Source organism: Neovison vison, chromosome 7 (assembly GCF_020171115.1).
Source record: "Neovison vison isolate M4711 chromosome 7, ASM_NN_V1, whole genome shotgun sequence".
NCBI lineage: Eukaryota > Metazoa > Chordata > Mammalia > Carnivora > Mustelidae > Neogale > Neogale vison.
The window spans coordinates 12,825,291-12,839,188 of record NC_058097.1 but is presented as its reverse complement, the minus strand read 5'-3'; the positions used below and the strand labels follow the sequence as shown (position 1 = coordinate 12,839,188).

General features: G+C 56.8%; 1 protein-coding gene across 1 annotated transcript in view; it reads left to right on the top strand.

Annotated features, from left to right (window-relative positions):
* Positions 1-13,898, top strand: part of VAC14 (VAC14 component of PIKFYVE complex) — a 98,811-nt gene that overhangs the window by 35,065 nt on the left and 49,848 nt on the right. The window contains exon 13 of the mRNA XM_044255772.1: positions 13,298-13,454. Coding sequence (XP_044111707.1) covers positions 13,298-13,454 — 157 coding nt within the window. The remainder of the gene's footprint in view (positions 1-13,297; positions 13,455-13,898) is intronic.

Here is a 13,898-nt window from a genome sequence, read left to right as displayed (position 1 = left end):
GGCAAATTCTAGCTCCTCTGATGCCGGTACTCATTTCCGTCAAAACGGTGACGATACACGTGGAAATCAGGAAGATGGGCTCTGCTTTTTCCCCACATCCTTCCTGTCCCAGCTTCAGCTGCAAAAGCCAGAACAGAAGCCAGTCTCTGTCCTCTGTCTCCCTGCCTGTCTTAGGACCGCACAGACCCCGTGCGGATGGCCGGGTGGGCGGGCTTCTTTGGGAGCTCATTGTCCATCTCCAGCCACAGGACGACCAAGGGGAAGGCAGTGAGCAGTAGGACCAGCAGCCCTCTCTGTATCTGCCCCTTCCCCGCCCCCCTCCGCCAGCGGCCCCGGCCCAAGTCATGGGCTGTGTGCAGCATCACAGGTGGAACGGTGGTGCTTGCTGCCCTGGCTCCGGGGGAGAGAGGAGGGACGGCATCATCAGCGGAGGGACGGCCTCAGCGGCTTCTGAGCCAGTGGCTCAGAAGCAAGCCTCAGGGTCCATGGAGATCCAGAGGGCACACACTCCCCTGGGGCCTCCAGAGCCAGCTCGCGCAGAGTCCTCTCCCCTCTCGGAGCTGAGGTGTCCTTCAGGCTTCAGAGCAGAGTTTCTCATCCCGGGAGAAATGCCCCGCTTCCAGTCCTCTAGGCTCCAAGGATCGGTGAGGAGAGATTGCTGAGGGGAGTTGATGGCTCATGATGTACAAGCGGAAAAAAAGAATGAGCCTTTTGTCAACATGGAAGCCTGCAGGGTAGGACCGTGAGGACTGCACAGGCGGCAGGGGCCGGTTTCAGGGCCGGAGCCCATGTGCCGTGTGCGGAGTGTGGCCGGCCCTCGCAGGCAGTGTGGCGGGCTGGCTGTAGGCAGTGATCGGGGGCATCTCTTCAAGCACCGCGCGAGAGCTGTGACATACCCTGGTCCAGGGCGACCGGGGCCTTCACTGTCCTCAACCCCGCAGCACACCAGAGGAGCGTGCAGACCCGTGGAGCAGGGAGCCCAATGGGTGGCTCTCACTTTTGCCACGTCCTCAGCTTAGGGGGGCACAGATGACTTTGAGGGAGACAGGAGAGAATTTTATGTTTTCATGGTCTGGGTCCTAGGAGAAATGGAGAGGTTTTCCAGTCTCTCAAAGGAGAGCGCTCACCGGGCTTGCCTTTCCCGGGGACTCTTACCACTCTGGTCTCGTGGGTCCGCTGCTTCAAAGGGATTTAGTTAGTGGCAACAAGGCCTTAGCCAAGGGGATCTCCCTCCAGAGAGAGGCCCCAGACTGAGACCATCCTGCTGGGTTCACTTTCTTACTCAGGGTCCAGGGTGGCCGGGGCTGCACTATCCTGTCCCCAGGGGCGGCGCAGGGGCAGGTGCAGCTGGTGGGGTGGGCTGTCACTCAGTGTCTGCCCCAGCAGTGGGGTTTCCACGCCATTACAGTCTCTTCCTTTGAGGGCAGCTCTGAGAGCTGATGGCCCACCCAGCACCCCCACCGCTGGCTGCCCTTAGAATCCACAGTGGGTGCTGGGCTCAGACCCCCGCATCCGTGGAAGCAACTGAGAGCCGGAGAGGGCAGAAGGCGAGGTTGATGGGGCGGGTGCCCTACTCAGAGCACATTGTTTCTGTCGTGACCGCTCGGCCTGGCGCTCTTGGACTGCTTTTCATTATCCCCACTTTGACTTAAAAGGACATCCAACTGTGAGGAGGGTAACTTGCCCAAGCTCATACTGCCAGGAGCCAGAAGTTGGGTTTGTCTGTTCTAGAACATCTAAAAGCACACAAGAGCTGACCTCAGTGCAGAGCAGGGGTCCAGGCAAGTGGAGGCACAGCGTCATTCAGGCTGTCCCCCCTCCCCTCTTCGGTTCTGAGCACTGAACCTTGAATCGCTTCTCGGCCTTTTGGCTAAGATCAAGTGTAGCACTGAACCTTGACCTGCCTTGTTGGGCTGCTCGCCCTCCCAGGGCCCATGCCGAAGGAGTGGTGCTGGCCGCTGGGCCGGCAAGGGGCGGTGTGGGAAGTGGCCTGGAGAGGACCGGGAGGGCAGGCCTCTGCCCTGCACTGCCCCGCTCTCCGTGGGACCCGGCACGTCCCCGGCACCTCCTTGCCTCCATCCAGCGCGGTTGGCCTGCTCTGCATTTGTCCCGTCCAGCTCTGACTCTGTGTGGTCCTGACCCCACTCCCTGGAATACTAATGGGGCGTGCTCGGAGTAGACGGTCTCCCAGATGAATGGGGTTTGCTCCTCCTCCTGAGATCCCTGCCTCAGTTTTCCTTTCAGTCCAGTGTTCATTGCCTCCACTCTCCAAAACAAACAAAAACAACTCCTCAGTCCCCAGGATTCCTTTACAGTCAGGTCACGCCTATGGGGCAGAAACCAGCCAGAAAACCAAGGGGCCACATGGTGGCCACAACCAAGAACGTGGTTCCTCCTGCCGAGAGTTCCCCCAGCCTAGGGACATAAGCTGGGTCCCGGCAGGGACAGCGCAAACAGGAGAGGGCCCTTGCCTGCCATCGCCTCCCCGAGCCACCGGCCCCCCCCACCTCCTGCTCCGGGGCCATGCTGAGGACACAGGGCGCTCACCCACACGGCTCTTCCTGTGGGCTCTCCTTGTGGCTGTTGCTGCCACTTCCTTTGGGGGCTTCTGAGAGAGAGTGAGAGGAGGGAGGAACATGCAGGGAGAAGGGCAACAGGGAAAACTCAGGGCTGTACTCACAGTCCCCAGGGAAAGCCAGCCCGGACCCACAGCCCAGCGGAGGCACCAGCAATCACCGCTAGGGGTCCTGGAAGGATTTGGTCTTCTGAAAGGAGTTCTGGCAGCAGATCATTGCTGGGGAGGAGAGAGGACCGCCTTGGTGATGGTTCTAGAATTGTGCCTGCTGAGACAGCCACAAGTGAAGGGGGACCCAAGTAACCGCAGCCGGCCTGGCGGCATTCTGCTCTGGGGAAGGCAGGTCTGTGTGCCCACAGATTCTGTAGTGTTTCTGTCTAGGTGGACTCCTTCCCCTGATGTGCAGGTGAGAAGCCAAAGCTGGCACAGTAGCCAGTGGACATGCAGGGGGCAAGGGGCCTGCTGCCTGGTGGCCCCAGGCTCCCAAGGAAGGCAGAGGTGGGGCTCGGGAGGGGAGAATAAGGCCTTCCCTGATAGAGGGCCCAGCAGCGCAGGAGGGATTCCACAAAGGAGAGCCAGTTGGGAACCGCCTTCCCCTGGGACAGGGCTGGTGGCTCTTGGGAGGCCAGGCTACAGGGCTGAGTGACCTGCAGGGAAGCGATCGGTAACCTTACCTAGAAAGGCCAAGGTCCAGTAACCAGATGTCAGCCCCACAGTGGAGCCATCCACACAGGAGCCGCTGTCAGAATCCTCTGGAGCTTTTTAAAACCCAGCTGCTTCGGCCTTGACCCAGACCTCCTTAATTGTTCTCTGAGGTCGGGCCTCGTCGCCTGGGTTCTGGTATTTTCCATTCACTTGCTGCCTGCCAGACCCTGTGCCAGACAGCCTCGAGCATGCATTACCTTAGCACATCTCCACAGCAACCCTTCCCGGGTGGCCTCTGCTGTGTCCCCCACTTCACCGAAGCAGAAACCGAGGCCCAAAGGAGGGAAGTAACTTGGTCAAGACCTCAGCTCAGATGCCCCTGGAAGCCTAGTCTCACACCACCCCTCCTCCTGCACATCACACAGGACCCCCTCTGTGTCCCAGCGTCCTGGGCCCTCACACCCTCCCAGAGCCCTTGTCACGCTTTGGAGGGACAGAGACTGTGTCCACTATGTGCTCAGAAACCGTAGGAGGGGCCATGGCTGGTGAGCCACCCCTCCCCCCCACCTGCGTTGGGCCCCAGCCCTGCCAGAGCACACCTGTCTCCTTGGGGCCGGTGTGCCTCACTGGCACATACACTGGCGTCAGGCAGAGGCCTGGTGGAGGGCAGGGGACGGGGAGCCCGGCGCTGCTCTCCCAGTTGCCATGGATGGGTGCCCGGAGACAGCTGGGCCCTCGGCTCATTACCTGGTAACCGAGGGCTCACGGTGTGCGCTCCGTTCCCATGCTGCCTGGAGCCCGGCAGGCCCTTCCCCAGCCTCCGGCCCGCTCTCGGCAAGAATGTGTAACACTGAGCGATGCACGCCCCCACCCCCACCCCCGGACGGGGGCCTGGCAGGATGCAAGTGAGCGATGGCTGGCATCACCAGGAGGAAGATCGGGATTGACGGTGCCCAGTGGGGGGACTTGGGAACGGGCCTCCAAGTCGTCTTACCAGGGCCGGCCTTTCTCTTCTTCTCTACCCTCCGACGGATGGAGGTTAGAACGGTTTAAGCAGCCAGAGCCCACACTGTGCTGTCACTGTTCAGGGGACGTAACTATAAGCACCAAATGCTGGCCTTCCACGCATATGGCACAGAACTGGGCACTTGGGGAAGGATTTCAGAGTTTATTAAAAATGCAGGGAAGGGTTTCGGGATGCCTGGGTGGCGCAGTTGGTTAAACGACTGCCTCCGGCTCAGGGCGTGATCCTGGAGTCCCGGGATCGAGTCCCACATCAGGCTCCCAGCTCCATGGGGAGTCTGCTTCTCCCTCTGACCTTCTCCTCGCTCATGCTCTCTCTCACTGTCTCCCTCTCTCAAATAAATAAAATAAAATCTTAAAAAAAAAAAAATGCAGGGAAGGAAGGAAAAAGAGAAAAGAGGAGAAGAAAAAAATCTCGATTCCTATTTGCGTGTTCAATGTCAGGCCAAAAAACAAGATACAATCCTCCTTTTTTAAGTTGTTTTTGCTTTACTGAGATCGAAGAGGTTTTTAATCAGAGTGGTTTTCTCAATGGGAAATAAAACAGATCCGAGCCTAAGCAATTCTCTCCCGCCTCCAAATCTGAATTTCTGGCAGTGCTTTCCTTGCTTTTGCTGAAGGCAGGGCTGAGGGACCCGCCCCCGAACCCCCAGGAGATGCTGAGCTTGGCCCACTCTGACCCCGTTCTGGCCAGAAGCTTTTCTGGGAATCCCACCCCTTTCCCGGGCCTGGCTGGGCCCGATTGCTGCCTTCTGTGTCTGGGACGGGATCCTCCGGCCCTGGTGCGGGCTGCTGCCGCTGGGTGCTTTCCTCCAGAGCTCCACTGGGGGACTGCTCTGGGGCCCATGGGAGATCCCGTGGCCTTCCTCAGTACCCCCAAGGGGATGCTTCCTAGGGCCAGTTCCTTGGCGGACTCCACAGGCCACAGGAGCCATTCTGTATGTGGTCAGAGACTCGAGGCCTGACCCGCTGGGCCTGTACCCCTTGTGAAGGAAACGATCAGGCCTGTGTGTGGCCGGAAGCAGAGGGCCCCAAGGCTCCGGGGATGCCCAGCCTCCGTGCTTCCACGCTTCCTTTTCAGCTCCACTTCCCAAGAATAAGAAGCAGCCTGACCTGACCCAGATCTCGGGCGCAACCCTGTGGCCCCATGGCTGTGGGCAAAAGCATCACGTAGCCTTGGCAGTGGCCCACACCGGCCAGACCCTAGCCCCCAGTGCCTTTAGTCCGAATTCACCTTTCCTGCCAGCACCTAGCTGTGTCCCTTGGAAAGATTCTCGAGGCTTCCTTCTGACTAGGACTGGAGAAGGCCCAGTGTGAAGATTTCCTTCCCTCCTCGAGGGCTGGAAGGCTGAGCCAATTGACATCTGGGGCCTAATCAGCTGACCAGGGGCCGAGCCAAACTTGTGACAAAAGTTTCTTAGAGATAAGTGGGTAGAGTGAAGTGGAGGCCTCTCCAGCCATCCCCTTGGCAGAAGCTCTCAGACCCATCCGCGTCTTCCATTTCCTGCCGGGCGCTGCCGGTCAGCAAGTGTTCAGTCAGTATCTGCGAGCTGCTTCGCCCTGGGACTTCAGAGTCAGGAGCCTCAGTGGGAGGCCAGGGCGGACCCCCAGCCCAGGGAGTCGGCCTCGTTCAGCGCTGGGTCTCCAGCCATTCCCAGGGTGGCGAAAGCACAGCCAGGGGGAGTGAGAGAAGGGGGCCTCCCACATCAAGGGGTTTTCCAGGGCTGCTCTGTGGACAAGGTGTTGGGGCAGGGAGGGCCTGGTCAGACTAATAAAAAGAAGAAAGGCGGCGCCACCCTGGAGATCCGGCCTGTGGCCTGCTGGGGTGCAGAGCGGTGCCTACCTGCAGGCGCCCCGTCCAGATGGCCACTTCCCTCCCACGCCGGAATATGCCCTTGGCCGGTGTCAAGTCTCCTAGAAGCAAGGGCTTGCTCAGGAATCTTTAGACCTCCTTGACCTTGCTCCCCAAGCCACAGAGGGTAGGCCGCCCCCTCCACCGCCCCCCCACCGCGGCCTTCCTCTCAGAGTTGCTTTGTCAGATGTTTTCCGCTCCCAGTTGTCACCAAGCCTTTCAGTCCACCGATGGCCAGCTCACAGCTCACCCCACTCCGGGACCAGGACCCGGGACCAGCTGATGTGCCTTCCCTACCACCACTCCCCCACCCCCCAGCTTGTTGCCATGGCAACTGCAGGCGCTCCTGCCCCTGCAGAATATTGCTTTCTTATAACCTTCTTCCTCCTCCCTCTCCCCCCACCCTCTTTCTCTCACACAAAAAGAAAGCACAAGTGTTTTATATTCATTTTGCAAAAAGCTGTGTAGCGCATACTAATTGGCGCGGCTTCCTCTTGCTTTCTTTGAGTCTTGCCGTTCTCAGAGCCAGGACTGCCGGCCAGTGAGGGCTTGGGCCCAGCCAGCCTGCTCCTTGGAAGGGGACGAGCTCCATTTCCAGCGGCCGAGCTGCGGGCCTTTCATCCAGGCCTTGAGCTGGTGCCCCGCGAGCAAGGCCGCTGAGGTCACCATGTCCTTGTCCCAGACCTTCTTGTCCACAGACCAAAACCCTTGGTTTTGGTTTTGGGAGCCCCCAAAACGCTGGCCTGGCACAAAGATTCAAAGCCAGGTTCAGGCAGAAGGCAGAGCATGGCTCCCCCTTGGTCCCTGTTGCTTGGTCCTAGCACCGTCTCCCACCTTAGCATTGCCTCCCCGGACCGCTCCACACTCCCTGGGCCGAGGCAGAGTCCTGGCCTAGGCCTGTGTCAGGATTATTGCTCCGTAGCCTCAAGTTCAGCCCCCAGGGCTCAGTGGGATTTGCTGTCAGCTAGGAGAGCACCAGCATCTGGATTCCAGGGCACAGGAGCCCTGGAATGGTCCCCACAGATTCCCCACTCTTTTTTCAAGCTGTTCCTTGCCGACCTTTTGGCAGCCCCTTCCTCTCTTTGCGTCTTGGAGGCTGAAGGAGATTGTGGTGCTCTTCTCGGACTCCCATTGGAAAGAACCAGGAGGGTGCTGTGTGTGTGTGTGTGTGTGTGTTAGGGACATGTGGTATTGCCCCAGGCAGGGCTAGCTTTCAGATTTTTGCCAGTCCCCAAGGACCAGAGATAAATCTTTCGATACGTAAGCACTAGAGGAGTGGCTGGGATGATTGAAGGAACCTGTAGACAACATCTCCGGCTTTAATTGTGCAATTGAAGTATAATTTACATTCATTTGCCATTTGGTGTTAAACTTTCCAAAATAAGAGAATTCAAAATGTAAAATACACAGTTTTTGCTGGCTGCTGCTCTCCAGTGGGGCTGGAGGAAGTGGTACAAAGATGTCCATGCAGATTTTTCTCTTTGGTAGAGAAATGAAATCTGGAGCCTGGCACATATGCGTTGGTGTTCCTGCCCAGTCCCTGAGTCAGGACCACTGACCAGGCTCAGCTGGGGTACCAAAAATCTCGTAACAGAAGGAGAACTTGGAGTGTCTCTTATGATGATGACAGCCTTCTGAGAGTGAAGCTCTTTTGGCATATGTAAGGAAACAGACTCCCCGTCACCTGCAAAACCAAGTTCACACCTCTTCGTCTGGGTCATAGCTCTTGGTGGACCTGCCCCTGCCTCTAACTTTTGCCTCATTTCTGGCTGTGCCCTCTGTTAAATAGCCAAAGTTCAACTGAGCAAATTTAAAGATCACAGTGGCTTTATTCTCCAGTTCATGAAACAGGCAGTAACATCCCCATCTAGCAATAGAGAGAAGCTGTAGGAAAAGAGGTTTTTAAAGGCAGAAAGGGGCAGAGAGAGAAAATTATTTGCAAAGAAGGCATTGTTTCAGGCAAGGTCACCTTTCTAAGAGGACCGGAAGGGGTCTGCTAGGAGGATTATCTCACTAGTGCTGACCAGGTAATTCCTTGTTGACTGGCCAAACGTTGAAACTGCAATTACGATAGATATTAAGTCTTGGTGTGTGGTGGGATTTAGCCCAAATGACTCTGTTTTGGGCCTGCTGTCTGCTGTGTAACACCTACCCCAACCCCATGCCCCACTCCAGAGCTGAATCAAAGCTCTGGTTCCTGGATCGTGCCACATGACTTGGACTCCGTGTCTGTGAAAGGTGGATACTAGTTAAGAGAATGCTTTGCCTGCCTCCCTCTGCACCTGGTTCCCTGGCAGACCACTCTCCCGGTACTTCTGTGGCCTCTGGCTCCCTGCAGGCCAGGCTGCACATGCGTGGCATTGTAAGTGTTTGTTGACCGCCTGTCTCCCTCCCCAGGGTCACTGTCTTGAGAGGCAGGGCCATCCGGTTGCCCTTCGTCTCTCCAGCCAGCACAGCCCCTGGCCCACAGTGGGTGCTTATGGATCTGGGGGAGGGGTCCGAGGGGTGAAGTTAACTGACTGCGAGTCAGGACTGTCTGACCACAAAGCCCAGTGTAGTTTATCGGGCTCTGGTTTCAGGGCCAGAGTTGTGTTTGAAGCGGGCTCCGTGATCCCTTGAGCAGGTCACTCTCTGTACCAGGAGACTGAGAGCAAATGAGGGCATTAATTCTGGCTGGAGAGGAGAGCTTCCTCCTCTGGTCTCCTGGTCCCTTGCAGCCTAGCCCCCAGGCTGCTCCGAGGGTGGGCCAGGCCTGTCAGGTGCCGGTGGTTCTTCACAAGCATCTTTTCTGGTAGAGGAATAAATACCCGCCAGAAGCCTGGTGTGGGCCCCTATGGCTCTTTTGGGGCCGGGATGTAGCTGAGTGCCAGCCCGGCCCCAGCTGCCCTGCGCTTTCCTCACTGGCCACATCTGACCGCCAGGATTTGCCACCAAGGGGATGTGTGCCTCGGCCCAGCCACACAGCCAGCCCAGGGAGGAGCAGCCTGCGGCTCCGGGCCACGGTAGGGCTGGCCGATGCCGGGAGAGGAAGGCACACAGGGCTCCTCCCTGAGTGCCCTCAGCCTTCTGGGGGGTCAGAACTAGGCGCAGGATTGTGGGGAGTCTGCAAGGCCCCACCACCTTGGGCTGTGGGCACAGCAAGAGCAAACTGCTGTACACGTACCTCTGGACTGGGACTTAGGGCGCCGATTTGGGGTTGACTTGATTCTCTCTCTTTTTAGATACAGTTCGTCAACCATAAAATTCGCCCTTTTAAAGTATACAATCCAGGGTGCCTGGCTGGCTCACTTGGTGGAGCAGGCAACTCTTGATCTTGGGGTCATGAGTTTGAGCCCCATGTTGGGTGTAAGGATAACTTCAAAAACCTTTTTAAGGGGCGCCTGGGTGGCTCAGTGGGTTAAAGCCTCTGCCTTCAGCTCAGGTCATGATCTTAGGGTCCTGGGATTGAGCCCCGCATCAGGCTCTCTGCTCGGCAGGGAGCCTGCTTCCTCCCTCTTCTCTCTCTACCTGCCTTTCTGCCTACTTGTGATCTCTCTCTGTCAAATAAATAAATAAAATCTTTAAATAAATTCATTAATAAATAATAAATAATAAAAACCTTTTTAAAAAGTAAAATATATACCTTAGTGGATTTTATTATTTTGACAAGGTTGTGCAGACATCACTATCTAATCCCAGAACATTTTTCCCATCCCAGAGAGAAACCCTGTACCAACCAGCAGTCGCTCCCCATGTCTCCCTCCCCCAGCCCCCGGCAGCCACAGGCTGTGCTCTGTCTCTGTAGATTTGCCTGGTCTGAACATTTCACATAAATGGAATGATCGTACAGTACGTGGCCTTTTGCATCTGGCTTCTCTTACTTAGCAAATGTCTTCAAGGTTCATCTGTTTCATAGCATGTATCAGAACTTTATTCGTTTTCTTGCCAAATAATGGGTCTTCGCATGGATATGCCCCGTTCTGCTTACCCATTTAGCGGTTGATATACATTTGGGTTTGTGCTGTTGTGATACACAGTGAGCAGTGCGTATTTGGGCTTCATTCCTCGTTTGGGCACACAGGTCCAAAAACCCTTGGAATTTCCTGAGTGTTGAAAATAATATAAGTGACTTTTGTTAGGTTAGTGAGACAACATGGCGGCCCAAAAGGATGGGGGGCTGGTTGCCAGGAGAACCAACCACGAGATGAGAGCGTTGAACTTCCAACCCAAGTTCAAGGAGGAGAGGGGGTCCCCGAGGTTGAACCAGTTGACAACAGCCAGTGGATTTCATCAGCTCTACCTATGTGATGAAGCCTCCAGAAGAACCCATAGGATGGGGTTTGGAGAGCTTCCGGGTTGGTGACCATCTGGAGATTTGGGGAAAGTGATACCCCAGGGGTATGAAGCTCTGGGCTCCTTTGCACAAACTGTGCCCTGTGCCTCTCTTTTATCCGGCCGTTCCTGAGTTAGACCTTTTTATATGAAACCAGTGATCTAGTCAGTAAAGTGTTTCTCTGAGGACCGCAAGCTGCTCTAGCAAAGGACTCAAACCCGAGGAGTGGGTCATGGGAACCTCTGCTCTGGAGCCAGTCATCAGAAGCACAAGCGACAGCTGGCCTTGTGATTGGCACCCAAAGCCGGGGGGAGGGGAGGGAAGGCGGCCTCATAGGACTGAGCCCTCACCCTGCGGCTCTGCCGCTCCCTCCACGCAGCGGGTCAGCACGGAGTTGAATTGTAGGACCCCCCCCAGCTGGTATCAGAAAAAAGCACATCAGAATCAGTGTCAGGACCTTTGGGTTGTTTCCGTTTTCTAGCCATGATGAGCACTGATGCTGCGAACGCGTCTGTGTGAGTCCTGGGTGGACACGTTTTCGGGGCTCTTGGGTAGACACTGGGAGCGGAAGTGTGGTGACTCTTTAACTTTCCGAGGCAAGCCCTGAGTTAGTCACTCTCCCCTCACCTCCCTGCCCTTCAGACTGTGACTTGCTTGGACGGTTGAGCATCTTGAGTGCGTGGCCCATGCTCGGGCCACTGTCTCCATGGAACGCGGTGCTGTCGCCCCCCTGGCTGACTTCTCCCCCAGCCCACCCCCTCCCTCCGGTGTCCACTTCCGCCACCGCCGCCACCGCAGTAGAGAGCTTCCTGGAGAGCAGATGGCCGGGGCCTCGCGGCTCCTGAGCCTCGCCCTACCAGGCCCCCAGCTCTTGGCCTGGGCACAGGAGCGCGCTCATTGCTGCCATCTGTCTAGGCCGCTTAGCCGCCACGATCTTCAGCCAGCATGGATCCGTCCCCTGCAGGCCCAGTGGTCAGAATGTTCCAAAATTACACATACCTGTGCAGGAGAGGCCAGGCGAGCCTGGGTCTCCCCACTGGGCCGTGGGCAGAGGCATGTTGGATTCCCCTGTGGCCCCGGCACCCAGCACAGTGGCTGGCACTCCGGGGTGGCGGGAGGGGGCACTCCGGCGGTGCTGAGAGCCAGGGAGCAACGATGGAAAGGACGCACGCAGTTAGACGTGGGCGGTGATGTGTGTGTGAGTGAGCGCTGCGTCCAGCCCGAAGGAGGCTGGAGCATGGCAGGATGGGGAAGAAAACCACCGTGGGCTAGTGGGACAATTGAGTGCTGGGCATGCTGTGCTGCTGGGAGCAGGCCTGGGGCCAGGGCTGACAGAGAAGATACTAGAAGTGATGACCAGGGCCAGGCAGGAGGACACATTGGCAGGTCACTTGCACTGAGACAGGAACCACTCTGAAGCTTCAAGGGAGGATAGTAGCTTTGTCCTTTTTTTTTTTTTTTTTTTTTTTTAAGATGAAATTTGCCATTTTAAAGTACAGAGTTCAGGGCACCTGAGTGGCTCAGTAGGTTAAGCGTCTGTCTTCAGCTCAGGTCATGATCCCAGGGTCTTTGGATCAAGTTCCATGTTGGGCTCCTTGCTCAGCAGGGAGCCTGCTTCTCCCTTGCCCAGCCTCCCACTCCTGCTCTCTATCTCTCTCTCTCATTCTCTCTTAAATAAATTTTTTTTTAAATCTTTTAAAAAATATATACAGTTAGTGGTTTTTAGCGTATTTACATGGTTGTGTGACCATTACTATGATCTAACTCCAGAACATTTTCACCGTCCCATAAAAAGCCCTCCAGTAGCCTAATCTTGACTGTTGTCACCATATTCCAGCCAGCCGGTCTGTCATGGTACACACGACCCACCCCCCCAACCCCACTGTGGCCCTAGCCACCGGTGCTCTGTGTCACTGCCACAGGTCCAGGACCAAAGCCTGTGGTTGCCGTGGCAATTCATCTGTCCCTAGTCACCTGTCCGTGCCCAGCAGGCACCCACCGAGCACCACGGACAGTCCTGGGGGCACACGTGTGCTAGGCCAGGCACGTTCCTCTTGTGAGCAGAGAGGAGTGGGGGGAGGGAAGGGGCAGGCAGCCCTCCCTGCAGCGTGCTCAGCGCCCTGCTGGCTGTGGATGCGCGTCAAGAGCAAGAGGGGATGAGTGCTGTGCGGGGGCAGGCAGCCTCGAAGAGCATGGGGGCTTTGGGTTCTGAAGCAGCCCTGGGGAACCTTGTGACACACACCACCGACCGGAACTCACGCTCAGCTGTTCTCCGTGCTCACCTCTGTGTCTTCCCTGGAAGAACGCAGCAGGTGGGGATCAGGCCTGTGTATGACCATCAAGGAGGCAGCGAGAATTGAACGACATGTCTAGGAGGAAGTCCCCCTTCTTGGAGCCCAGAGTCCCGTTCTGAATATAGAAGGTGGCCTGGAGTCACCTCTGGAGGAGAATCTGCTCTGTGACCAGATAGTGGGCCGAGCTGTGGCCAACACACCAGCCGTATGGCCTAGTGAGCACTGTCAGTCCCTCACAGGGTTATCCTTGTGGCGTGGCCAGCCCAGGAGCCCTGGGACACACACCACGTGGGCTGCACCCCGGTGCCTGAGTCCCACATCTTCTGGGACCTCTCAGATGCCTGCTTGGGGGAAAGCTTACTCCCAAGCTCCTGACTCCAGCTTCTTTCCTCCACTTGCCCCCATCTTCGCCTGTGTTTTCTTCAATCCTTTCTTTTGCAGAACTTTCTGAGCACTATTAACAGCCATAGTCTTGCCAGCTCACACCAGCCTGTCACCCTCTGCAGACCCCTCTCCACCCCCTGGAGGCAGCTCTCTGTCTCCAGCCACAGCTCTCCAGAGGCCCTTGTCCTTCATCCTTTGTTTTTCTCCCCCAGGTTATCCTGAAGGATCTAGAGGTGTTGGCAGAAATTGCTTCCTCCCCTGCAGGCCAGACGGATGACCCAGGCCCCCTGGATGGCCCTGACCTCCGGGTCAGCCACTCAGAGCTTCAGGTGCCCACCCCTGGCAGAGCCAACCTGCTGAATACTCCCGGTAAGTAATCCCCTTCCGGCTATAGCCAGGGGCCCTGGGAATGCTGGTGCTTAGTCTCATCCTAGACTGGCCGCTCTGGGCTGTCGCTCTTGAGCTCCAGAGCTCCAGTAGGTGTGTGAGCAGTCAGAAGTTTCCTCTGCTTTCTGAGAGGCAGGCAGACCTTGCCCTCCTGCTGCCTCCCCGCCCCTGCAAGAGGCCCTCCCATCCCCTTTTTCTCATCTTCGTGCTCCGTTCATACTTTTGAACCATCAGCTAAATATAAAACCATCTGAATCAGCTGATTGTCTCTTTCGCTGGGGCAGCGTCTCCCCAGTCAGGAATCAGGGGGCTTTGGAGCCTTGGGTCTCACAGGTGGAAGACTAGGCAGCCATTTCCTTCCTCATCGGGGTGCTAAAAATAGCAAACAACATGGCAGGCAGCCCAGGCAAGAGAGGGGATGATTCA